Below are 24,831 nucleotides of genomic sequence, written 5' to 3'. Positions count from 1 at the left end.
CACTCTCCCTGTGATGAGCACCCTCTGTCTAAACATTTTACTGCATTACATGGCGGGTTCCTACAGGGTATAAGGGTAATGGGCATTAAAGTAGTACACAAGCACTGGCGCAATGGGGTTTCCTCAAGCAAATGTCCAGAGATGAAACTAGATGGATATGTGAATTGGACACTTTAAAGCCGAAGGGATCGAATAATGAAGTGGAACTCCTTGCATTTGACTTATGTCACATAATGAGCCGAGGGTATGTAAACCCACTAATGCAGTAGGAACCATCCCTGACTAAGGAATCCGTTGCTATTCCGAAACGCGTGGAAAAAGGCTCTTACTGCACTCCGTACCGCTCCCTGGAGTATCACTTGACCACCCGAGTCATGTGCCTCTGACGTCAGGAAGGTCCTACGAGCTCCTGGAAGCGCTCATTCTACTACCGACACATGTGCTTGCAGCTCTTGGCATAGCGAGCGTCTGTTACCGGCCGGAACAGTGCTCCTCTTTAGATGCCTTAAAGCTGCCAACGGACTAGGGACAATCAGCTAAAAGTTAAGTGACTCCAAACTATTATTTTTTCCTCATCCTTTGGAAATGCACATCACCCTGCTGGATTTATCCCTTGAGGTAGTGTGAACTGTGCAATTATTCGGTTACATCCAATTTAGCAGGCTGATAATAGATATTTATTGGAAGGACCTTTATTCATTTATTATTTCTTTTTTTATTATTTTTTATTTTTATTATTTCTTATGTGGCTTCATATTTGAAGAAAGTGGACTATTCTTTTGGCCGTGCTGCTAATATCTACTTATGCCCTACACAACACCGGTCCTCTAAAAAAGGTACCTACTTATGTTCTATATTTGCTTTCATTTATGAGCATAATTGATTTGCTACTAATATATAGGCAATCAACTCTAATTACAATTTGCACTTTGTTTTCACAGCACAGGTATATTTTTTATCTATTTGTCCTCTACATCCTTTAGTGGTTTAGATCTTTACTTACAGCAGATTCAAAGTGCTTACACCAGGAGCTGCTATCTTTATTTCTTAGCATACAAATTTAGCAACTAAACACTTATAGACAGGAATGGAGTTGTTGGATCTAACATAGTCCAACACCTCCACTCAACAATTACTTATCCTGTTAGTCCCATTGCGGTTCTGAAGTCCACAAACTTGGCTCTCGATAATGGCTTTGTCAAAATGTCTCATTGTCATCTGTTGAACTGCAGCTACGGAAATTAAAGTTTTGAATGTAGTTTGATTCGCAACTGGGGAAATTTAGCATCATAATCTTCACCATACTTTTGCAAGTACCCTTTTAAAACCAATATTGCCTTAAACCAGTGAATTTTACCATTTGTTTTTGAAGACCCACTTACATCAGATAGCTCTTTTTCCTTGTGGTAGCTCAGTAAGCTCCCAAGTCTGGAGTTGATGAAGGACTCCATCTCTTCATTAGCAGCATTCATCCACTTCAGCTTCTCGTGGACAGGCAGTTTTTGCATCTCTTGCCATGACTGTGGCTCTGGTACAGGAAGTGTTCTGACCATATAAGAAAGGCGTCTAGCTGGGATACGTTTGTTTGGCCTTTCTGATTTCCTGACTGGAGGTTGACTTGGTTCTTCTGTGTCTTCCTTGGTTGCTTCAGAGCTTATCCCCACTTCAGTGTTTTCCTTTTTAATTTCAAAATGGTTTTTATTGAAATTTTTATAATTCAAAAGAACAGTAGACTGTAAAACACATTCCCTTGCAGGGGAATTTTAACTTGTCATGCCATACATATAGTCTATAAAGGGAAAGACAAGACAATTACAACAAAAGGGTAACACAGTAGGGAAAAGAAACATTGAATCCACAGTGTACATTATTATAGCATTAACGTCCTTTTGATAGCCTAGCGTTAGTGGTTATTTCAGTCCAATCTCATCTGTACTACCATCTATGAGCAAATACACAGTGATTAAGTACTGTAGATCTAGGTCCAGATCTCAACTCCCCACCCCCACAGTCCGAAGATATTATGGTGATATGCGAAAGATCTGGTCCAGTTGTATATTTGATTCCACCTCCATCCTTGGCCCCCAAATCTTAAAAAACTGATTCCACTTGTCGTTTCTGGTAGTCTCAATGCGTTCATAAAGCATAATACTATTCATCCGTTCTTTAACAAGCAATAATGACAATGTTGGGGATTTCCATTTTGCTGCTATATGAATTTTGGTAGCCATGAAAAGATAATTTACCAATCTGTGAAGGCCTCTAGGAAGGGATGGGTGTCTTGCCCCAAGGAGGAAAACTGAAGGATCTAGAGGGATTTTCCTGCCTGTCAATTGATCCACCATGAGTTTCACTCTATGCCAGAGGTCTGAGACCCCCGGACATGTCCACCACATGTGTCTCATATCCCCCAGTTGGCCACAGCCCCTATAACACATGGCAGATATATTTGGGTATATACTGTGAAGTTTGGTTGGGACTAGATAAGTTCTGTGGAGGATCTTCAATGAAGTCTCCACAAGGGATGACTGGTGGCTTCCCCTGGACAACATGTCACAGCAGAACCTCCAATCCTTCAGTGGTAAATCAAATCCCATCTCCTCCTCCCATTGTATCATAAATTTCAATTTATTTCATCGTGAGGTGGGTTAATTATTGAGTATATTAAAGATATTGTTCCTCTGCCCATTGGATCATTAATGCAGTTTTGCTCAAAACTAGACATATGCAAGGGTTGTTTTATTTGGGAGCAGACTATTGGCAAAATGAAGGACCTGGTTTATACGCATGGTCTCTCTGACCGGGGGTTCATATTTTCGAATAAATTCCGGTCTAGCTAATAAAATATTAAATGTAGAGCACAAATGCTTTAATGTAGTGATCCCCCATAAGATCCACCATGTGAACATGTTTTGATTGAGGCCCGGTAAGCACATTGGATTGCATATGATGGAGGTCAGAGGGGAAGGTTCAGATTGTAGCTTGTATTTGAATCTAGCTTTCCTCCACCAAGTAAGAGAATGGGCTGTAAAGGGAGCCGTTAATATTATACCTTTTGGAATTTTTTCTATGGACCACATCAGTCCAAGTAGTGAGAATGGTTTAATGAGGTGAGACTCTAAGTGGACCCATCTTGGTTTATGATTTTGGGAACAAACATTCGTCAATTGTGCTATTTGGGCGGACCTAAAATAAAGCACAAAATTTGGAAGTGACATATTCCCTAGTTTTCTATGAAAAAACAGTATTTTTTGTGAAATTCTAGCTTTCTTTCCTTGCCAAATGAATCTGGTAATAGTAGAATGAAGTTTAGAAAATGTCCTGGCCCGTATAGCTATCGGTAGTGACCGGAAAAGGTATAAAAATCTTGGCAAAGATACCATTTTTATTGTGTGTATTCTTCCCAGCCAGGATAAGTTCAATAAAGATCACCAAGTCAGATCAGTTTGGAGGCTCTGAATAAATGAACACCTAAATACATTAAGTAGTGTTCTTTTCTTGTAAATTTAAAGTGGGAAATAATATCCTCCTGTATGTCTTTTGGGGTGTTCATAAAGAGAGCTTCAGATTTGTCAATATTAATTTATGTCCCGAAATATTTTCAAATTCTTGGAGCAATGAAAATAGATTGGGGAGGGTAGTGTGGGGGTTGGTGATAGTCAAAAGTAGTTAGTCCGCGAAGAAACTAACTTTGTATTGATCACCTAAATTTGCCAACCCCGTTATATTTGGATTAGTCCTAATGGCCTCAGCCAAGGGCTCCATAGCTAATGCAAAAAAATCCAGAGAGAGCGGGCAGCCCTGTCTGGTGACACGTTGAATAATGATAGGTGTGGGGCATATTGTAGGGAGTTTCAAATATGCTGTACGACGATCATATAGGAGTTTAAGACATGAAAATGAGTTCAGGGGTAAAGCCAAATTTGGAGAGGACCATAAATAAATATGTCCATGATAGTGTGTTGAAGGCCTTTTCAATATCCAAGGCTAGGAGTAATAGCTGTTCTTTACGTAAGTTTGCTGTGTGGATGACATTGAGGTTACGTCAGATATTATCCGGGGCCGGTCTCGTAGGTATGAGTCCCACCTGGTCTCGGTGGATAAGGGCAGGTAATAGATTATTTAGTCGTCTGGTAATAATTGCTATGAAAATTTATATCTATGTTTAATAGGGAGATGGGTCTATAATTTTTGGGGAGAAGATGGTCTCTTTTGGGTTTGGGTATGACAGTAACATAGGCAACAAAAAATTCTGGGGGCATTTGTGAGCTATGTAAAAACGCATCACAAAATGTTTTGACATGAGGAGTGAGGATCTCATTAAATTTTTTATCATATGCGGCTGTAAGACATCAGGTCCGGGGGCTTTTCCTTTTTTTACATTTTTAATAGCCAGTTATTTCCTCAATGGAGACATCTGAGTGAAGTTTTTGAGCCATTGATTCTGAAATCTTGGGTAGTCTAATATCATGGAGAAATTTTGCAGAAGGTGAGGTGGAGGCGACAGCGGTGTGGAGTATAACTTTTGATAGTATTTATGAAAAAATTTATAGATGGTGTCCGGATGTGCCGATACCTTGGCTGTAGAATCTTTTATGGAAAAAATTGTACTAAATGACGCTCTTGCGCGTAATTTACGTGCTAGCATGCTACTGGGTTTGTTGGCATATTTATAAAAAGTGGCTTTAGTCCAAGTTAGAGCTCTTTCAGTCCTAGTGGTAAGTATAGCATCTAATTGGAGCGTTGTTTCCTGGATTTGTTTGGAGAGATAGAGAGAGGTGGACATTTGATTCGCCAGTTCTAGTTTTGCTAGTTTATTTTGTAACCTGGCTTGGAGGTCAGTCCTGGCCTTTTTTTTGTAGCCGCTAATTTAATAAGATAAGATAAGATAATCCTTTAATCATCCCACCATGGGGAAATTCAGAGCATTACAGCAGCAAAGCAGGAACAAGTACAGATACAGATGCATAAAAGGCATTACATTGACAGTAGGTAGGTACATATACGAAAAAAAAAAAAAAAATGTAACCGGACTGTCACAACTTTGGATCTATCAGTTCTCTGTTTGGGTCGTTCTCCGTTTTGGACAGTGCTGGTTATACAGCCTAACTGCAGCAAGAAGGAAGGACTTTCGATAGCGCTCCCTCTCACATTTAGGATGAAGTAGCCGGTCACTGACAGTACTGCACATCTTTGTCACGGTCTCATGCATGGGATGGGAATCATTCTGCACCATGTAGCTCACCTTGGCCAGTATCCTACTGTCGCCTACTTCCTGAACTGGGTCAAGGGGGCATCCCAGGACAGAGCTGGCCCTTCTAATCAGTTTGTCCAGCCTATTCCTGTCCCTGGTTGATATGCCACTACCCCAGCACGCCACACCAAAGAAGATGACTGATGCCACAACAGAGTTGAAGAAGGATGCAAGAATTGCCCCTCTAACTCCGAAGGCTCTCAGCCTTCTGAGCAGATAAAGCCTGCTTTGGCCCTTCCTGTACACTGCATCCAAGTGATGGGCCCAGTCAAGCTTATTATTGAGGATCACACCAAGGTACTTATACAGTTGTGGCCAAAAGTATTGACACCCCTGCAATTCTATCAGATAATACTCAGTTTCTTCCTGAAAATGATTGCAAACACAAATTCTTTGGTATTATCTTCATTTAATTTGTTTTAAATGAAAAAAACACACAAGAGAATGAAGCAAAAAGCAAAACATTGATCATTTCACACAAAAATCGGCAAGACAAAAGTATTGGCACCCTCAGCCTAATACTTGGTTGCACAACCTTTAGCCAAAATAACTGCGACCAACCGCTTCCGTTAACCATCAATGAGTTTCTTACAATGCTCTGCTGGAATTTTAGACCATTCTTCTTTGGCAAACTGCTCCAGGTCCCTGATATTTGAAGGGTGCCTTCTCCAAACTGCCATTTTTAGATCTCTCCACAGGTGTTCTCTGGGATTCAGGTCTGGACTCATTGCTGGCCACCTTAGAAGTCTCCAGTGCTTTCTCTCAAACCATTTTCTAGTGCTTTTTGAAGTGTGTTTTGGGTCATTGTCCTGCTGGAAGACCCATGACCTCTGAGGGAGACCCAGCTTTCTCACACTGGGCCCTACATTATGCTGCAAAATTTGTTGTTAGTCTTCGAACTTCATAATGCCATGCACATGGTCAAGCAGTCCAGTGCCAGAGGCAGCAAAGCAACCCCAAAACATCAGGGAACCTCCGCCATGTTTGACAGTAGGGACCGTGTTCTTTTCTTTGAATGCCTCTTTTTTTCTCCTGTAAACTCTATGTTGATGCCTATGCCCAAAAAGCTCTACTTTTGTCTCATCTGACCAGAGAACATTCTTCCAAAACGTTTTAGGCTTTTTCAGGTAAGTTTTGGCAAACTCCAGCCTGGCTTTTTATGTCTCGGGGTAAGAAGTGGGGTCTTCCTGGGTCTCCTACCATACAGTCCCTTTTCATTCAGACGCCGACGGATAGTACGGGTTGACACTGTTGTACCCTCGGACTGCAGGGCAGCTTGAACTTGTTTGGATGTTAGTCGAGGTTCTTTATCCAACATCCGCACAATCTTGCATTGAAATCTCTTGTCAATTTTTCTTTTCCGTCCACATCTAGGGAGGTTAGCCACAGTGCCATGGGCTTTAAACTTCTTGATGACACTGCGCACGGTAGACACAGGAACATTCAGGTCTTTGGAGATGGACTTGTAGCCTTGAGATTGCTCATGCTTCCTCACAATTTGGTTTCTCAAGTCCTCAGACAGTTCTTTGGTCTTCTTTCTTTTCTCCATGCTCAATGTGGTACACATAAGGACACAGGACAGAGGATGAGTCAACTTTAATCCATGTCAACTGGCTGCAAGTGTAATTTAGTTATTGCCAACACCTGTTAGGTGCCACAGGTAAGTTAGAGGTGCTGTTAATTACACAAATTAGAGAAGCATCACGTGATTTTTCGAACAGTGCCAATACTTTTGTCCACCCTCTTTTTTATGTTTGATGTGGAATTATATTCAATTTGGCTTTAGGACAATTCTTTTTGTGTTTTTTCATTTAAGACAAATTAAATGAAGATAATACCAAAGAATTTGTGTTTGCAATCATTTTCAGGAAGAAACTGAGTATTATCTGACAGAATTGCAGGGGTGTTAATACTTTTGGCCAGCACTGTAGGTGTCGACTATCTCAATGTCATTTCCCTGAATGTTCACCACTACTGGTGGATTTTTGCCCTTGCGAAAGTCCACCACCAATTCCTTGGTCTTCCCGGAATTAATCCTAAGGTGGTTCCTCTGACACCACTCCACAAAAGCTTGGTTAGTATCTCTGTACTCTCTTTCATCTCCTCCTGTGATGAGGCCTACTATTGCAGATCATCAGAATACTTCTGCAAGTGGCAGCTAGATGAGTTGCACCTAAAATCCGCAGTGTACAGTGTGAAGAGAAAAGGGGCAAGAACTGTACCTTGAGGTGCCCCTGTATTGCAGATCACTGTGTCTGACACACTGTCCCGAACCTTTACAAACTGAGGTCGGTTCGTGAGGTAGTTAAGGATCCAGGTGGAGAGTTGGAGGTCCACACCAACAAGGCCCAGCTGGTCTCTCAGTAGACCTGGCTGTATGGTGTTAAAAGCACTAGAGAAATCGAAGAACATTATTCTCACAGTGTTCCCAGGTTTCTTCAGGTGAGAGAGAGTCCTATCTAGAAGGTGGATAATGGCATCATCCACACCAATGCCCGGCCTGTAGGCAAACTGGAGAGGGTCCATATCCGAGCTCACTAGAGATGGAGACGTGTGAGAACCAATCTCTCTAATACCTTCATCAGGTGTGATGTCAATGCTACAGGTCTATAGTCATTAAGGTCTTTCGGATAAGGTTTCTTCGGAACTGGTACCACACACGATAATTTCCACAGTTGTGGTACTATACCCATTCTCAGGCTCATATTGAACAGATATGTAATGATCTCACTCAGCTGGTGCCCGCAGGTTTTGATTAGCCTTGCACTGATGCCGTCAGGACCGGCAGCCTTCAAAACTTTGATCTTATTCAGTTCTTTTGCAACCTGGGTACTTGTGAAGAACAGACCCTGGCTCAGTTGACAAGTTGCAGCAGGGGGTGAGGTTATTGTAGCAGAGAGGTGTGAATGGTATGCAGGGGCAGGAGCAGCCAGTGTGTGATTAAATCTGTTAAAGAATAGATTAAGTTCATTAAGCCCCTCTTTATCTACAACCATCCTGGAGACAGTCTGTCTATACCCAGATACAGACTTTAGACCCTCCCAGACTTCATGAATCCTTTTCTGTGACAATTTCAGTTCAATCCTTCTCTTATAATTAGCCTTTCCCTGCCTGATTAGATACTTCAGATCCTTCTGCACCTCTCTCAGCCTGCCCTTGTCACCTGATCTGAAGGCCAACTTCTTCTCTTTGAGAAGAGCCTTTATTCCGGGGCTGATCCATGGTTTGTTGTTAGAGAAGCACCTCACTACTTTTGTGGGTACCGTGTTGTCTACACAGAAATTAATGTAGTCCGTTATACAGTGTGTGAGACCATCCATGTCATCACTATAGGAATCTTGCAGCACTTCCCAAGTGGTTGTTTCAAAGCAGTCTCTCAGAGCATCATCACTCTCCTCAGTCCATATCCTCACTGTGCGAGTGACAGCAGGTTCTCTCTGTACAAGTGGCTTGTGCACGGGTTGGAGGTGCACTAGGTTGTGATCCGATCTTCCAAGGGGCGGTAGGGCTGACGAGGCATATGCCCCTCTCACATTGGCAAAGAACAAGTCCAATGTTTTGTTGTCTCTAGTGAGGCAGGTAACATACTGTGTGCAAATGGGTAGTATGGATGCTGGAGACACTCCAGCATCCATACTGAAAGAGTCAGTAATGTACTTCTTATGTGCTAGCCAGATTATTCCTGGGGAGGATTCATCCGTGGTATTGATTTCAAAGTAATTGGTTATTTCGTCTTTGATTGTGCTTACAGTTACAGGATCTGTTAATAGGGATTCATTTAGCCTCCACCTGTACAGCCCTGAAGTAGTAACGTCAAATTTAAATACCGAAATGGTGGCGTCATGATCAGATCATGCTGAATGTAAATGGCATGAATACAAAACTGTTGTGAGTCAATTGGCTCTCGTCAACTGGAGATCAATTCTAGAATATGTTTTATGAGCTGGGGAAAAATATGTATATCCCCTGGTGTTCCCATTTAATTCCCTCCATATATCCACTAGGCGGTGTTTTTTTATTAAGTGGAGAATATTTTTCCTCTCAGTTTTAGTGATGTCGGAGTGTCTTAGGGCGCTGCTATCTAGCATTGGGTTTATGGTAAAATTAAAATCTCCACCCCAAAGTAATATGGTGAAATGTGAGCAGGTCAAGTTTAGATAATATCAGTTTAAAAGTCGAGAGTTCTGATGAGGCAGGGAGGTAGCTGGTTACTACACAAATGTTTTGTCCCTGTAAGGAACCCAATAGTATTATAAATCACCTCCCCTTCATCTATAATGGAATTGGTAATTTGGAGTGGGAATCCGTTCTTAAGGAAAATAGCTACCCCTTTTGTCTTGTTTACCCCTGAAGATGTGAAAGCTCGTGAGTAGGCAGAATCAAAATATTTTGGGCATGATGATTTAGAGAAGTGAGTCTCCTGGAGACAAATAATGTCAGGATTTTGTTTTTTATAGTCTAAGGGTCCCATTACATTTAGCGATGCACCAGCGATCCCGACAACGATACGACCCGGTCAGGATCGCTGGTGCATCGCAAAATGGTCGCTAGTGAGCTGCCAAACAGGCAGATCTCACTAGCGATGCAGCAGCGGTCGGGGGTCGTCACTTACCTGTCACACCCAGCGAGGGTGACGTCTTCCGACCGCGTCCATGGAGTCGCTCGTCGGCGCCAGCAGGAAGCCGACGTCGAGAAATGGACCAGGCCGATCTCGCGCGATCAGCGATATCCAGCGGGGGTCGGAGGTAAGTGTCACATGTAGCGAGATCGCTAGCGATATCGCTATTGCATCACAGAATCAGTGACGCTTTAGCGATATCGCTAGCGATCTCGCTATGTGTGAAGGGGGCTTAAGAAGGCTTTTTTGCGTTTGATAGGGGAATTGAATCCCCTTACATTGTGAGATAGTACCTTACACATGGGAAGATCGGTTCTTTCTGTTATAACATGGCTGATCCTCGAATTTCCACCCACTGGTATAAGCCCCAAGGCATAGCCCGATGGGAAGGGATGGAATAAATGTGTACTTCCCTGTGGAAAAGCAATGTGGGAAAGAGGGAGGGAGGGTAGGCAAAGACAATTAACAGAGAACATATGGAGGGTAGGCAAAGACAACTAACAGAGAACATATGAGTACAATCAAACGGGCAAACAGCCCGGTAAACTTAGTGCACTGGAGACCCATATTAGTGGGGTAATCCAGTGATCACTATAGTTAGGCCACATAAATAGACCCTGAGAGCCAAACCCTATCCCATTGAGGGTGACCATGAGATTTATAACCAAATTAAACATTTATAATTATCTAAAATCATGGATAATTATATACTGACCGCGCTTGCGGAATTATGACTTGAATATTCGAAAACTATAACTAGAACGCTCCATAAAATCTCCCCCTAACACCCCCATTCACTGTAGTGGGTACATATACCAACTTTTGTATGTAAGATGGACTAGAGAAAGAAAAGGGTCATATCCTCAAGTCCAACTCAATTATCTAAGCCATCAGACGTATGAGTTATTAAGCAATCAAAGAGGATTTTCAGCCAGAAAACTGACTCAGTCAGGAAACATTCGTGCGCTGGCTCCTTGTTGTTCTGGGGATTTGTTTCCACTCTCTGACTGGTCTTGACTTTCGTGGTGGTAGTGGTTGAGCTGTGTCTGAGAATGGGATGCCCGCTAGTTCGAGAACATGTTTTCCTTCCTCCAGGGAGCGGCACAAAAAGGATTTGTTGTTATAGGAAAAGGACAGAGTGATTGGGAAGCCCCATCGATATTTTATTCATGCTGCTTGCTAGGCTGAAGTAATTGGCCTGAGAACCCTTCTGTTAAGTGTAGCAGGGGCAATATCTGCATAGAGGTGGACTGAGTCAGGTAAACCGGGGAGAGCTGGAATGTCCTGGGCCGCAGCCAATATTAAGTCTCTAGACTCTTCGAAGTGAAGTTTTAATACCACATCCCTGGGGTCATCGCCTGGTCTCGGCCCTCCCAAAGCTCTGTGAATCCTGGTTATGTGTAGCATGGCTGGATCTATTTATGGGAGCAGAGCCTTAAACAGAGCATTTGCTGTGTCTTTGAGTGCAAGAATGGTTTCAGGGAGACCACAGATGCGCAGGTTGCCTCTGCGTAATCTATTTTCATAGTCTTCACATATCAGCTCCAAGTCATTAATGCGCTCCATATGTTGTTTTATGGTCTCCTGATCGTCCTCTAAGGCCTCAGCTATAGAGTCCATTTTTTCCTCCAGTGAGGAGGTTTGCCTTTAACATACTCTAGTGTCAGCTCATCATCTCTGCTGATTGTTACTGTGTTGGTCTCTGGGTGCAGGATTCTGTATCCCTTTTGCGCTTCGCTATAGCCCACCATAACTCCTTGCTTTGCGTGTGATTTCCTCTTGAAAAGTTTTTTTTGGGGAACATACATAAACGTTTTGCTTCCAAATATCCTGAGACGCTTCAGGTTAGGCTTCTCGCAGTTCCATAGCTCATATGGAGTTTTATTTGTTGCTTTACTGGGCACTCTGTTTTGAAGATAGCAAGCTGTTATGAGGGCTTCTCCCCAATACGTTGTAGGTAGATTCGCATCAAACAACATACTTCTTCCACTTTCACAGAGAGTATGGTTCTTTCTCTCTGCAATGCCATTTTGTTCTCGGTTGTATCGAATGCTAGTTTGGAACACGATTCCACCCTTTTTCAAAATGGTTTGCACCTTACCACTTGTATATTCGGATCCATTATCTGCACGCAGGGCTTTTGGCATTCTTCCAAATTTGTTAACCACTACAGCAAGATATTCTTCAAGTTTCTGTGGAACTTCATCCTTACTGTGAAGCAGGTAGGCGACTGTATATCTGGAGTAGTCATCAATAAATGTGAGAAAGTATCTCTTCTTGCTAGGAGTCTGAACACTCATTGGACCACATACATCTGTATGTATCAGATGCAGAGGCTGTGCAGATCTAGTGGTCCTGATTTTAGGAAAGGATTTTCTGGACATTTTCCCTTTAGGACAGCTAGTGTACTTCATCATTTAACTACACTGATTGATTTCAATACCATTTGCAAGTTGAGCTAGCTTCCTTACTGCTTCTGGGTCTCTGTGCCCAAGACGTCTGTGCCATAGATGGATACAGTTCTTATGTAGATCTTGTCTAGCACAGTACACTCTTTCTTTGCATTTTAGCTGATTAAGTTCATCTTGAATTTTTCCTTCTGCAACAGTGTGACCTTTCTTTGAGATAATGCAGCTGTTATCTCTAAAAGCAACTACATTCCCCTTTTGCGTGAGCTTCCTTACTGATAGAAGATTGCTTTCAAGGCTGGGAACATAGAGAACATCCTTTACTGGGATCTTTCTGCTTTGTGCTGAGGAAACTGGACAGTGGAGGTAGCCGTCTCCTACTCCTTCTGAAGTCATAAAGTGACCATTAGCTAAGATGACCTTTTCTGACTTGCTTTCATTAAGGTCAGTGAAGAAATCCTTGTTATTTGTCATATGGCTGCTTGCACCAGAATCTATACACCATATATGCTTTGCAGATGGGCATGTACTGGCATTAAATGCAGTTTCAACACATGCAGAATCTTTCAGCTGTTTTAACCCTTTGATGACTGTTCTGCTTTTTAAGCTGACTCATTTTTGCTTTCCAAATTCTGCAGTCTGCTTTAAGGTGGCCGGGCTTTTTACAGACAAAACATTCACGAGTTTCTCTTTGATTGTGCTTATATTTAGGGAACTCCTGTGTCTTTAATGCTGTTTCTGCTCTAGATTCATTACTGCTGCTTACATGCTGTGTTTTTTTCACTTGAATTCATCCACAAGTTTGCCTTTAACATACTCCAGTGTCAGCTCATCATCTGGCTGTGCAATCACAAGTGTGTCATAACTTTTTGGAATACCACTTAATAGAAGTGCAGCAACATGAAAATCTTTAATTTCTTCAATACCCTGGAGACGCTCCACAATCTCTAGGGTGTTTCTTATATAGTGCTGCATATACTGTCCATCACTTAACTTAGACTGATACAGCTTTCTCATGAGATAAAGCTTATTGCAGAGATTTGATCTTCCATGCACTTTCTGTAACTCATCCCACATCTCCTTTGCAGTTGCACACTTGCATATATGCACAATTTGATTAGCATCTACACTGAGGGAGATCATGCTTTGTGCTTTCTGATCCTTCTCTAGCCAATCATCTGGTAATGGATGAGGTACTTGTTCCTGAGTATATTTCCATGTACCTTCTCTTATGCGCAGCATCTTTACCTTGAATTTCCAGAACTGGTAGATCTGGTTAGTGAGGCTTGGCAGCGCACATAAGGAAAAAATTCCCAAAAATTCAAAAAAACACATTTGAAAGGTTGACTCACCAAACCCTGACTAATGCACTAGCAGGATGCAGCAGACCTCCATTGAGAAAGGCTGGGGCAGCACAGGTGCAAACCACTGATGAAAACAGCCAGTAACCCAAGATGGTCTGGCTGCCTAGTGGGAAAATGCACACTAATAGGGCTTGCATAGGACATCAGTCACACAGATAAGTGTGGTGCAAAGTGTCTGAACAGCCTATTAATGATGCCCATAGTATTAGCAGGTGGGCTGCTCAGCACTATATATGCATCACACAGGAAAAACCAAGCCAACATAAAGAGGTCTAGCTGCATCCTGCAAAAATGATAAAAAGGATAAAAAGATATGGGTTATTAGTTACTATTTTGGCCAAAGCAGATAGGCTCGCAACCCAACGTTACTAGGCAGCCAAACCATCTTGGGTTACTGGCTGTTTTCATCAGTGGTTTGCACCTGTGCTGTCCCAACCTTTATCAATGGAGGTCTGCTGCATCCTGCTAGTGCATTAGTCATGGTTTGGTGAGTCAACCTTTCAAATGTGTTTTTTTGAATTTTGGGGAATTTTTCCCTTATGTGTGCTGTTCAGATTTAGTGTTAGGGACTCACAAAATTTGGGGACCCTTGACGTTGGGTTGCGAACCTATCTGCTTTGGCCAAAATAGTAACTAATAACCCATATCTTTTTATACTTTTTATCAGGTTTGCTGCATCCTGCTACTGCATTAGTCAGGGTTTGATGAGTCAACCTTTCAAATGTGTTTTTTTTAGTGAGGCTTGGCACTGAGAACTTGACAGGATTGCTGCTAGTGGACATCTTCTCTGTTGTTCTGTACTGCTTTTGCTCTGGGCTTCTGTTGCTGTGTTATTCTGGGGTTCTGTGTCACTCTGGGCCCATAACTTGTTGGTAGCAGATTATTCAGGATACTCTCCAAGCGTGTGACAACAGAGCGTCTTTATTCCGGAATAATCAGGAATAATATATGATAAGCTTAATAGATCAGGAATAAATCATTTGTGTGTCTATATCTGTGCAGCATCTACAGCAGGCTGCTTCTCTAATACACAGACACAGGAAAAACAGGAAATACAGTCACATGCTATCCCTGTGTGAGCCTCTGGGAGTTTTTTATTAACTTTACAAACACCAAACATATTCCAACAATCTCCGAGGGTGAAAGGATTTCTGTGGATAATTTCTGCAATGCTGAATAGACGGAGACGTAAATCCAGGTATGAGGAGATAAAAAATGGTGGTTCATTTGATGTATTTAGAAGTACAGAGTTACTTCTTCATCAGGATATGACCACATATCCTGATGAAGAAGTAACTCTGTACTTCAAAATAAGATGAATAAACCACCAGTTTTTTATATCATCATACCTGCATTTACGTTTCAGTCTATTCAGCAGCGCAGAAATTATCCACAGAATTCCTTTCACCCTGGTGCTAAATGGTCACTTGCTGACCTATGGATCTGCTGCAGCTAATACTCACAATCTATACCTTAACAACAGATGCATCAGGTTAGTATAATCTGAGAAAAATCTCATTGTGTCTATCGGATAAGACCCTATTTGCATTGATTTCTCCTACAGCCTTATCGATTGAACTTATCTACCGATATTTCCCACCACGTAATTCCTGTTCCTCCCAAGACCTCCTACTCTCCTTCACAATCATACATTCCTCATCCAATTGCCTGCAAGACTTCTCCTGAGTATCCCCCACCTTGTAGAATTCTGTGGCCCAACACATCCGATAATCCCCTACAATTGGAACTTTCAAGCGGAACTTGAAAAACTTTCAAGCAGAACTTGAAAACCTTCAGAAAAGTCTTCAGAACAGCTTACAGCCTGCAAGACCACGCTGCTACCTCACCAACACCAGAGCAGCTGCAACCCCCAAACCTATTGTCTCCTTCCCCATTATCCTGTAGAATATAAGGAAGCAAGGGTAGCATCCTTTCCCCTCTGTACCTGTCTGTAGTTTGTTCTTTGTAATTTCTCTTTGTGTTTTCTATGTCACCCCTCTTCATGTACAGCACCATGGAATCAATGGTGCTTTGAAAAGAAATAATAATAGTCCCTGCATGATGTTCCACACAATCTTCACCCCTGCCCTCCTCGCAGATGTACACATAGCAGAAATCTGCAGCAACTGGCACCTGTGTTTCAACATCAGCATAATTAGAGATATGCTGCAGTGGTCCACTGACCATTTGCACTACCCCTCCCATGTACTCATCCTCTATCAGAACAAGTGGTTGGACATCTTGACTCAGACTGCTTTCCAGATATGCTAGTGGGTGAAGTTGAAGACAGAACCCCATGATCCGCATGTGCCAAATCTGCGCTTTCAGTAGGGGACTGGGTGGAAGACAAAGCAAAGGGACTGAAGGCACTCTCATTCAACCAATCTAAAACCACCTCTACTTGTTCTGGCCTCACCATTCATCCAACAGTACTTGGGACTACGAAATTAAACAGAAAGTACTGTCGCCTGCTTGCAGCAGAGGAAGGTGTTTCATTTGGGCACATAGCAGACACAAATCGACCATGCCCTCTCTCTGTCTGTAACAACTACATCACCACCAGCAACACAGCCACATTTGCTATTTGATGCGCTCCTCATTGTTTTCAACCCGAAAAATGGCAGAGTATTAGGCTATGTGCGCACATTGTGTATTTGCTTGCAGAAATTTCTGCAAAGTTTGTGCATCTCTTAGTAGCAAAACGCTGCGGAAAAATCCGCTGCGTTTTTGGTGCGTTTTTTAATGCATTTTTTTCCTGTGCATTCAATGGGTCAAAAAAGCAGGCAAAAATGCAAAAAGAATGGACATGTTACAGAAAAAAAACGCACTGCAAATACACGCAGAAATTTACTGATCAAGTGCACAACACTTCAGGATTGTCATTGAATAAGCTTGCATAATTATTCCATTGTGTTTTTGGACCATTTACGCGCGGAACAAAAAGCAATGAAAACGCATCAAATATGCAACGTGCGCACACAGCCTTGCACGGCCTGTATAAACATTAAGAGAATGGTCAGCAGATTATTACACTGCTTATTTTCAGAGAATCCCCGAAAAAATAAATAAAAAAAACCAGTGTTGGCTACCTTCACCTACTCCGCCTCTTCCACCTACACCAGCACCTCCTCCTCAACCTCCTGCTCCACTTGGACCCACACCTCCTGCTTCAAGATTATACTTTTTCTTTTTTTTTATTCTATGTTATGTTCTCATTTTCCTATCCAGATTTGTTGGCAAGGCAATTGTCCTGCTCTTACCTCCATTTGGCTTCCTTTTTCAGGCCCCTAGCCCTAACTATAACCATTTTACAGCCATTTTAAAGGACATGCTCAGGTCCCCGTCGAATTCTAAAGGGCAGGGGTCAAGTTCAGTCCCCAACATCTTTTCACTGTAGCTACGTTGGAACCCGCTGAACCTGAACATCCACTGGTCCGCTCATCATTACTCTTGAGTAATCTCACTTTCATTCAGAGCACTTTTTCTTACTTACGCCTACTCAATGGAGTGAATTTGATAGTGAAATGGACATGCCAGTCTTTAATCCTACAGCTCAGATTCAAGCATAGATCTGTAACTGACTCCTGGCAATTTTATCCAAGCCAACTTATCACTCTATACTAAAATAGAGCTTAGCCTTCTCATATTCTTCATCAAACAGGATCCATTATTCATTTCCACAATTTATAGTACATACTGTATAACCAGCCTTTATCTTTGGTCTACATGCAGGTTTTTCGCACACTAAATGGTTTTTATAATCGTTTCTCAGACGCGTCCGCTCTTCGCCAGTCGTTACACTGGCTGCCAATTCATTACAGGGTACAATTCAAAGTACTTGTTCTCACCCACAAAGCTCTCCACAGTGCGGCACCCCCTTACATCTCCTCCCTCATTTCTGTCTATCGGCCTAACCGACCGCTGCTCTCTGCAAATGACTTTCGACTAACCTCTGCCCTAATCCGTACCTCCCACTCCCGACTCCAAGACTTCTCCCGTGCTGCGCCAATCCTCTGGAATGCTCTACCCCAAAATATTAGGACCATCCACAATTTGCATAGTTTTAGGCGCTCGCTCAAAACACATTTGTTCAGAGCGGCCTATCACATTCAGTAATCAAAGTCATGTTTGTGTGTGTGTAGCCCATTCACTATCTCCATCTAACCCCCACCCCATGAAGATGGCTGGACCGTCATTGTAAATACATCATTGTAAATACAAACCTGTGCTTTGTATCCCCCCCACCTCATTGTAGATTGTAAGCTCCACGAGCAGGGTCGTCTTATTTCGCTTTAATTATTGTATTGTTAACGTTGTTACTTATGACTGTTGTGTTTGAAACTGTTCAACTGTAAAGCGCTGCGGAATATGTTGGCGCTATATAAATAAAGATTATTATTATTATTATTATTATTATTATTATTATTTATGTTTGTTACATGCATCTTCCCAGTTTGCTATTTTGGGCTACAAAATCACCTGCATCTATATATCCCCCATGCTCTATTGATTGTCTAAACTACACAAAACCTCTAAAATTAAAGGTTTATTCCCAAAATCATGATGTGGTATGTTTTCTGTACATACAGAATGGATCATGTGCCAATACACGCTATTTTTAAATCTGCACATATTTGCAACTATCACCCCAACTGATGAGTTTCCCTCCCACCCGCGAGTCTTTTTTACCCTCTTCTACCATTGGATCTGTCCTCCAGTACTTATAATGCAGTCAGATTTGCATGCCCAGATGAACCTAATTACCCTGTGCTATAAAAGATCTGATAGCAGGGTATTAGCACAGTTCAGCTATGCTATGCTATGCTGAAGATACCACTGACACCAGCTTTTCCATCTAATAACTGTCAAGTTAATGAAAAATAGATGCACCTATGACCTTATATAATAAAAAATCCCCCAGACGGTCACTACATCCTCATTGCCCTGACAGCTATGTTGTAGCACAGCTGATCTATTGTATGTTCAGATCTGCAATGCATGCAAGGGAGACCATGAAGATCCCCATGAATCACTAATGACATGTGGAACTTGCAGATAAAAATATTGGTCAAATATCTGGTGACAGTCAATATATTCTAAACTATCAATGGTCACCACATGCATTTAAATAAATATTGCCCATGTTGAGATATCTATGTCTATCATAATGCATGCAGGACAGCTCAGGGAGGGGCCTGAAGCACTGAGAAGAAGCAGTGAGTTGCTGGGAAATGTAGTGTTAGCAGATAAGAATAGAACTGCCTACTCAGGTCTGTGAAGCTGGTTGAATGGAAGAGAAATAAAATTAAAAAAAGACACTGGTACAAGGAAGAAACGTTTTGTTGGACTTGTACAATACATTTTATAGTGATGCATATACACTGCTTTGCAAAAACTATTACCATTGTGGGAATAACCCTCAAGTCATTAAAATGTAAGACTTTTTTTTGTATGTAAGATAATTTTTGGTATAGGAAGTTAGCTTTTTACCTACAACTAAAACCTTTATTAAGCATGGCTTTCTACGTTGTCAGCCTATCAACATTAAATAAACTAAAATCATAAAGCATGGTTATTCTGCTTGTGAAATCAGCTTTCTTACCCATCTTGAAGAACAGGAGGAACAATAGATTGCAGGGATTCTTGAATACTCAACTGGATTTCATAACTGTCCAACTGGTCTTCCTCAGTTTCCTCCATATCTAAAAGCAAGTTGATATTTAAATGATAAATACATGAACAACTAAACAACAATGGAAATTTTTAAAGAGAGATTAGTTACAATATAATGGGGGCATTCTCAAGTTTTATTCATTGATAACTTCGCAATCGCTATGAGTCAAACTCTTGGGATGATCACCGATCCCGAGGACCTCTGAAGCCTGGGAAGAGCCCCATGTCAATGGACTGGAGGTCAATCATGTGCACTGATGCTCCATTCATTCATAATGTGACAGGGGGACATAGCTGAGCGAATGATCTGACTCCGAGGATCTGTCGGTGAGGTCCTGATGCCCCTTTATGGATGACCTATGGATATTGGATACTAGCTGGAGCTTGATACACAAGCTATGTTAGTGATATGTATCGTCTAGATGTGAGGAACTATCTTAAGGATTGTTCTTGCCAGCTTGAGTGGGAGACAAGTGCTACGGTCATGGGATGGAGAATGGATTGTGACTACAGAGTATACTGGCAGGAGATACCAAAAGCTGTGGGACAACCAAAAGTTGGGACACAGTAGGTATCGCCTGGTTAGGGGACAGTGAACTACTGGCCCCAGGATGGGATCTTGTGGAATGGGGACATTGCATTGTGACCATCTTCCCGCAATTGCTACTACACCATGGATGTAAGGTATACAAAATAGTTGCTTTGTTAATCTGCCTAGATGATCATTTCAACCCACAACCTCAGATCTTCACACCGGAAAAAAATGGCTGTTACCCTGATGGCTCACAGATCAAAAACAACGATGACACTGGTACTGTTTTTTACCGGTACCTGTATTATACGGACATGTGAATGGGGCCTTACATAAAGTAGAAGACATATTTAAAAAGCTGGACAATACTGCTGTTTCTCATGCTGATCCCACAACCTTAATATTAGTTACATGTTAGTTAGCGAAAGAAGGTGCCCATCACTAACACAGCTGTTGCTATGATATATAGAGAAGTTTTGGTTTGATACAGTATATACGGTAAAGCTTGTGTAGAGCTGAGCAACATGTATCAAGCTGCATTATGTTTGAGCTTGTAGTAAACCAATTTACTATAGAGGTCACATTACAAAGCGTGAGCATATACTGTGTCCACTTCAATAGCTTTAAGTTGCTAGTCCCAGAGAAAAGCTCAAAAAAATGCAATATAATAAGTCTGCGGTTCAGCTATATAGTTTGCCTATTTTGCATCATGGTAAATATGTTTAAAATCAATAGATAAAGCTTTCCTTACCTTTTCCAGTCCTCATTAGAACATGACTAAACAGAGGCCTTTACTTGTGAGCAGAAGCCTGTAGCACACAGGCCATACATGCCTTCTAAAATTAAACATGAAGTGCCCGGTTATATATAGCTATGACCTTGCAAAGCAGAAAACCAAGAACATGTGCTCTCAGAAAAAAGAATAACACGAGAATTACAGCAAACACTGTCATAGTGTCAGAGAGTAACAAAATAAAACATTGCTTCACATATACCGTGGCATATAAAAGTTTGGGCACCGTTCATCAAAATTACTGTTCTTGGGAACAGTTAAGCAAGTTGAAGATGAAATGATCTCTAAAATGGCTAAAGTTAAAGAAGAGACATTTCCTTTGTATTTTATAAAAAAAATTACACATTTTCAACTTTTACATTTAAATAATTACAAAACGGAAAATGTGCTGATGCAAAAGATTGGGCACCCTGCATGGTTAGTACATAAAACACAATAGCAAAGGTATATACCAGCATCCTGTATATGACAGTGCAAAACACAGGTGCTGTAAATATTGGAAAATCAAGGATCAGTCGCTACATATCATGAAACAAGAATGTGGAAACCACAAGAAAGTTACGACCAAAGACCCCATACCAATAAAAAATGTCATTTTTATTAAAGATTGGACAGGAACAAGGAAAAAGGGGCGGGGGGGAAACATGTGCAAATAACAAAGTGCAGCAGTGCAAAGAACGTGCAGGACAAGCCACGGCCACAAAAGACTATCAAAATATTCAATGGTATTTAACCTAAGTTTAAGGAAGCAAAAATAATGTCTTAGGTATGTCCCAAGAAAATAGTTAACAAATATAGTCCACATAAAAGTGTGCAATAATGGAACACATAAATAGCTCGCAACAGCCTATACAGAAAAATCATTATATTAACACCGACATGTGCCTATATGGAGTGATATCCAGGGATGCACTCCTTAATCATGGCTATAATTCCAATAGAACCATTACGTGCTATAACCGCAAGCACAGAAGTATAGCCTGGTGAGCATACATTACATTAGGGAGACCTCTTATCCCTCCCACTGGTGGACATATGAAAGCACCCATCCAGAAAGGGGTTTATAACCCCGAAACAATATTACCTCCACAATGAGTTCAGATGGCCGGGCGGTCCGCACGTCACCCCGATGCGCGTTTCGGAGCTGTACTCCTTCGTCAGGGGGCGTAAAATAAGGAGGGGATGTGAAGTTTAAAAAGCGCCAGATCGGAAATGCCCGTGACGCAGACCGGAAGTGACGCATGCAGCGCCATGGTAACCAGAGGACGCTGGACTGCCGCCGCGTCATGCAATGGGAGGCGCCAACAGGCACTCCCCCAATGCATAGGGACGCCGAGACAATCAGGCGTGCACGGACACAGTGCGCATGCGTACAGGACCGTCGCCACGTCACTAGACCACTAAAGAAAAGGCGGAAGAGAATGGGGAAAGCTTCCACCGTACAAGGATTAGCCATATGTCTCTACCAACTGCTGCAAAGAGATCACAGCCTACAATCACCAACATATGACATACATAATGATACCCTATATCTACACCGCGTTAGGACCTAACAATAAGGACTATAACACCTGTCAGTTAACATATATAGTTAATCAAAATGGGCAATACATCATGCTAGATATCATATATAGTCACCAATACATGTGAAATATATAAACAAATATAAAGAAATACAGCATTTCTACACACATCACATGCAGGTAAAAAAAACACATCATATGCATAGGATTTAATAATTTTTCTTCTCAACTTCATCCATAAGTGAAGAATAATGGCATAGAAATCTTCCTTCCAAGCGAATCATCACAAATAATGGATGTAGATGTCCAAAGGCACTCCGGTCATAAGGGCAGTAAAGATAACTAAAAAAGGAAATCAAGTTAAAAACAATAAGAAAAACATAAAAACCGCGACACCAATGTATGCCAAAACACAGTCCCAGAGTGGACCACCACAATCACAGAAACGGAGCGTATGATAAACTCTCATTTAACCCATTAGGATGTACCGTATTTAAGGTCCATATCCACCGCGTCTCTTTTTGGGCTAGACGTTGGGATACTCTCCCACCCCTAATCCCAGTATCTATCATATCAATGCCCTTAACTTTAAGGCCACTACTGTCACTATTATGATGTATCTTGAAGTGCCTAGGTAATGTTTTAAGTAGATGTACCTCTTCTTCATTAGCAGCGGCTTCTATGCCTAAAACATGTTCCCTGATCCTGACCTTCAATTGCCGGGTAGTGAGCCCTATGTAGATCAAAGAACAGGGACATGTGGCATAGTAGATGACATTACGGGACATACAATTAATAGTTTTATCGATCATATACTGTTTCTGTCCCGTAGAATCCACAAAGGTGTCATCTTTGATCATATTAGCACATGCCACACAGTGGCCACAAGCCGTACTGCCACCCCTTCTACGTTGGGCATGATCATCCAGGAAGGTCTTAGGGGGATCACCAACGTAGTGACTACGTACCAGGTGATCCCGCAAATTTCTAGCCCTCCTGAACGTAATAGGGGTTTACCAGGAATGATTTTGGCTAGGATAGGGTCCGTCTTCAAGATATTCCAGGATTTATTTAAAATGCCACGTACCTGCTCAGACCGAGTATTGAAATTAGTGTTAAATCTCACAATATCAGGTTTACCCGGTTCCTCATTGGTTTTATATAAGAGGGAGTTTCTATTGCTATATTTGGCCCGTAAATATGCTCTTTTAACTGACCGATTGCTGTACCCCCTCTCAGAAAACCGGCTCCTCAAAGTCTTAGCCTGAATTTCAAATTCTTCAACGGTAGAGCAGAAACGTCAGAAGACGCAGGAACTGGCCTATAGGTACAGAACGTATCATGTGCGTCGTGTGTGAAGATGATGCATGTAGGAGCATGTTGGTGGCCGTTGGCTTCCTAAAAATCGTTGTTTGGATAGTCCCTTCAAGGCCCCTACTCAGTGAGACATCCAAGAACTCTAACTTGTCCCTGTCAAAAGTGGTGGTGAGATGAATGGTCAGGCCATTAACATTAAGTTCCAAAATAAAACTCTCCAATGATGATGTGTTCCCTTGCCAGATCAATAGAATGTCATCTATGTAGCGTGTCCAAAAGAGGACGCGCTCCATAGATGACAGACGATCTGACATCAGGAGGTCTCTCTCCCACAGCCCCAGGAACAGATTGGCATAGGAGGGCGCAAACGCCGCCCCCATGGCTGTACCCTGGAGCTGCAGGAAAAAAGACCCCCTGAAAGTAAAAAAATTGTGCGTCAGAGTAAATTCCAAAACCTCCAAGACAAGCGCCCTCAGGCCTGGAGAGAGACTGGATGTAGATAGAAAAAATTCCGTGGCTTGCAACCCGTCACTATGACGAATGTTCGTATACAGCGGTTCCACGTCCATAGTAACCAGGACCATGTCACTGTCCAGGGTGAGGCCATCCATCTTGCATAACAGCTGGTTAGTATCCTTGAGGTAAGAGGGTAGATCCTCCACAAGTGGCTGGAGTAAAAAATCCAGCCACCTGTTGATACACTCCAAATAGCCCCCTCGCCCCGAGACTATAGGCCTACCTGGAGGAGTTTGCTTGTTCTTATGAGTCTTGGGGAGGAGATAGAAGGTAGGTATAGTAGGCTCCGTGACTATCAAAGCCGTCAAGAGTTCCTTGGAAATGATGTCCGCTTCCATGGCTCTTGTCAGGATCCCCTTCAACTGTGTACAAAAGGCGGACAAGGGGTTATATGTCAGTTTCTTATAGCACGTAGTGTTAGAAAGCTGACGCATGGCCTCCTTCTCATAGAGTTGTTTAGTACATAGTAGCATCCCCTTTTGAAAGCACCACAGCTTGTAAACTCTTTTTGCAGCCAAGATTCTTTCAATTCTTGTTTGAGGGATTTTCATACATTCTTCCTTGGAAAATGCTTCGTTATGTGAGATTTCTAGGTTGTCACACATGCACTGGTATTTTGAAGTCTAGTTACAGATTTTCAATGATATTCAGATCAGGGGACTGTGAGGGCTGTTGTAAAACCATCAACTTGTGCCTTTTGAGGCAGTCTGTTGTTGATTTTACATGTGTTTAGGATCATTATCCACTTGTAGAAGCCATACTCTTTTCAACTACAGCTTTTTAACAGATGGTGTTATGTTTGCATTATGAATTTGTTGAAATTTAATTGAATT

General features: G+C 42.0%; 1 protein-coding gene across 1 annotated transcript in view; it reads right to left on the bottom strand.

The window, feature by feature from the left end:
• Positions 1 to 19,344, bottom strand: part of ASB15 (ankyrin repeat and SOCS box containing 15) — a 117,148-nt gene extending 97,804 nt beyond the window's left edge. The window contains exon 1 of the mRNA XM_073573408.1: positions 19,247 to 19,344. Within this exon, the coding sequence (XP_073429509.1) occupies positions 19,247 to 19,344 (98 nt within the window). The remainder of the gene's footprint in view (positions 1 to 19,246) is intronic.
• Positions 19,345 to 24,831: the final 5,487 nt, after the last annotated feature.

This window comes from Dendrobates tinctorius, unplaced genomic scaffold (genome assembly GCF_039654945.1).
Source record: "Dendrobates tinctorius isolate UK_male_01 unplaced genomic scaffold, ASM3965494v1 ptg000035l, whole genome shotgun sequence".
Lineage (NCBI taxonomy): Eukaryota > Metazoa > Chordata > Amphibia > Anura > Dendrobatidae > Dendrobates > Dendrobates tinctorius.
The sequence above is the reverse complement of the archived record's forward strand: the minus strand, read 5'-3'. Positions and strand labels throughout refer to the sequence as shown.